This window comes from Lucilia sericata, unplaced genomic scaffold, assembly GCF_015586225.1.
Source record: "Lucilia sericata isolate MDLA Ls3-8-SP2 unplaced genomic scaffold, ASM1558622v1 Contig000313F_arrow, whole genome shotgun sequence".
Lineage (NCBI taxonomy): Eukaryota > Metazoa > Arthropoda > Insecta > Diptera > Calliphoridae > Lucilia > Lucilia sericata.
In genome coordinates this window covers 111896-115000 of record NW_023994337.1, presented here as the reverse complement: position 1 = coordinate 115000, position 3105 = coordinate 111896, and the positions used below count along the sequence as shown (strand labels likewise).

Here is a 3105-nt window from a genome sequence, read left to right as displayed (position 1 = left end):
AATCTGGTCTTATAGATTATTGGATGAGTAAATCTTATTTGGATATGGTAGCTGCAGGAAAAGCGATTCGTGTAAACATTACCTATCCCGATTATGCTAGTCCAATTTATGTAAATGATTTGTACTGGATTTGGTTATATTATTTCATGGCAATTTCAGTTGCTATTTTAGTATTTGTACTAGAACTTTTAGTAAATAAAAAATGTAAAAAATAAAATTTTAATATTTTACAACAATGATGTTTTATTATCTACCTATACTTGCAGAAATAGACACTCAAAATATAAAAAATATTGGTATATGCTGTGAAAAGAAAGAATTAAAAATGTTTTATTATCCTTTACCGTATATAGATAGTTCAAAAACCTTTCGAGTTATGCCAGTATTGTAGTAATTGACCGATTAGCAAATTGCCACTCGAAACCTTGTTGTGAATAAAAAATAAACAAGTTTTATAGGAATTAAAATTTTTAAAGGATCGGTTATAAGGATCGGTACATAATTGACATTAACCAACAAAACACACTCCTACCCTCTCTTAAGATTCTCTGCACAAAAGGGCATTAAAGCTTATAACTAGCATACGAATACCAGTATATTGATAAAATTCGACATAAACAAGTCTAATACAAATCTTTAATCATACTACTTCATTTTATGCGGATCGGACCAAATTTCATCCTACCTTTCTAAGGTCCCCTTTAGAAAGTGACATTAACGCTTATAACTAGCTAAAATATACCACTACGGTAATACAATTCAACTTATGGTAGTCCTATAGAAATACAAATCTCCTCACTTAATTGTATGAGGATAGCACCATATTTGACCCTACCCTTCATGTGAATTCCCTTCAGAAAACTTCTTCAACACTCATACACTCCCGCTCACTTAAATAGATTCACTATTTTGTTTACATTCAAATTAATTTTTTGCAAAAAATAATGGACTAGTTGGTTATATTAAAATTTTAATTAATAGCATAATGTCTTATGTATCACTAGATAGACAAACATTAGTGCAATACTTAATAACCGATTTTTAAAAAAAAATTTTTTCTACAACACTACGTTTTTGAACAATATTTTTTTGGCTCATTTGAATAGGTTCATCATCTTTAATTTACAAAAACAACAACAAAATGCGTTTTTCAATAAACTTTTTTATTTTTATAAATATTTCTACAAGGTTTTAGAAAAGATTGAGTAAGAAACATATCCGCCGTTACTTGAGATAACTTCGAAAATTCGAGGTGATAAAGAGTTATTAAGATTCTTAAGTAATAACAAGGAAATTTCGGTCCAAGCCTTTTTAGTTCCTTCAATTTAGGTTTCTTTTGTGTTATACTGTCTACCCGAGAAAGAATATCCGAAACATTTTCAATAATAAATAGGTGAGAAGATTATGAAGGCTATTCCAAAATTTTTGCATTCTGGCATCGAATCCATCCATTTACAGCCCTGGCGGTTAGGATCGGGGTTCAAAGATATCCAAAAATGTGAAAAAAGCTGTTTCCAGTATGGCATTATAATTATTACAATTCCTACTAGATGAAAGAAATTGAAGCTCACATGTTTCATAATACGAAATTGCCCCCCAATACATCCAACATCCTCCACAGCTATGCAGACAACTCAGGTAGAGCTCTTAATTTCAAAAATCATAAAAATAATTATTATATCGATCTGGACCTTCTAAATAAAACTTTTTTCATCCGAAAAAACAAGATGTTGATATTTTTTTATAACCATGTGTTCATGTGCAAACTGAAGAGGGTTTTTCATTACGAGTGGCAATTGGAAAGGTTTTTATTAATTTTTTAATATTGTTAAAGCCTTGACCCTTCTTACAATACGTTTTACTGCAGCTAGGCTTGCTGTAACACCCACTTTTTATTCAATTCTCAGAATCAATCTGCAGAATCACTTGACTAGGAGCCAGATTTTATGAAATCTCTTCTGTCTTCTTTTGTTATGACTCCATATGTCCGTTCATTAATGTTTTCTTAATATTCAGACTGTTTTCTTATAAAATTGCGAATAACATTCTGAATTTGCCCAATTTTTTTTTGCCAAATTCCTGTGATTTTGTACAGTTTCCAAAAACGCTAATATTTTGCCATTTTATTCTTCAGTCAATGGCTTACCGCGGCCTATTTTTTAAAAAATATATGTCTATATTCACAGACACCAGAATATGAATAGATTTTTTCCACTGCCAGCAGTAAACTGATTTTATTCGGAATGAACCTAATCAAGGGAACCAAAAAAATATAGGTAAAAAACGTAGTATGTTAGAAAAAAAATTACTTAAAATACCTAATATTTCGCTAATTTTTGTCTTACTAGTGATACCAAAGACATCATGTTATTATCTAAAATTATAAAATTACTAATTAGTTCTTTACTTTTTGCAAATAATTAATTTGAATGTGAACAAAACAGTGAACCTATTTAGATACAGCTAGATACACTACCGATCTAGCTTAAAAATGTCACTATAGCAATAAAATTCAAAATAAACAAGTCTTATATAAACTAAAATCATTCTACTTAATAATCGGTTCATAATAATAATAATAAGTCAGGAATGTTATTTCCGGAATAACATTAAATATTCCAAGAGGCTTTATGGGATTCTCTCACACATATTTTTAGTTCAGCTTTTGTTGAGTCGAATAGTTTTGCGTTTGACAGGTTAACTGCATCGAGCTTTCTATCTGATATGCGACCAGACACAGAATATTGTGTATAACCTTCCAATGTGTCCAGTATACATCGATGACGTGTCCTATAACCGCTTTTGCCCAGTTCGCTTAAAGTAAAGACACGTTCGGCTGTAGGCGTCGTCTCGTATCTTAAATATGTTTAAATGAGTGGAATTATGGTCATATGTACGCCATAATTCAGAATCTAAAACTTACTTATACGAAATGTTGACGCATTTGCTTCATAATCAACGAATTTGTGAATTTTTGAACCATTTTACACAATATTCCTGGGGGTACATTTGTATGGGGGCTATGTGAAATCCATTTTCAATACCAAACATTTCTGATCAATAAAGAATATTTTGGTAAGATTTCATTTATCGTGCCAAAAACAG

General features: G+C 30.6%; 1 protein-coding gene across 1 annotated transcript in view; it reads left to right on the top strand.

The window, feature by feature from the left end:
* LOC119603586 overlaps positions 1-1209 on the top strand; it is a 2728-nt gene extending 1519 nt beyond the window's left edge. Inside the window, exons 1-2 of the mRNA XM_037955644.1 lie at positions 1-110; positions 1189-1209. The exon at positions 1-110 is cut by the window's left edge and continues 1519 nt beyond it. Coding sequence (XP_037811572.1) covers positions 1-110; positions 1189-1209 — 131 coding nt within the window. The remainder of the gene's footprint in view (positions 111-1188) is intronic.
* Positions 1210-3105: the final 1896 nt, after the last annotated feature.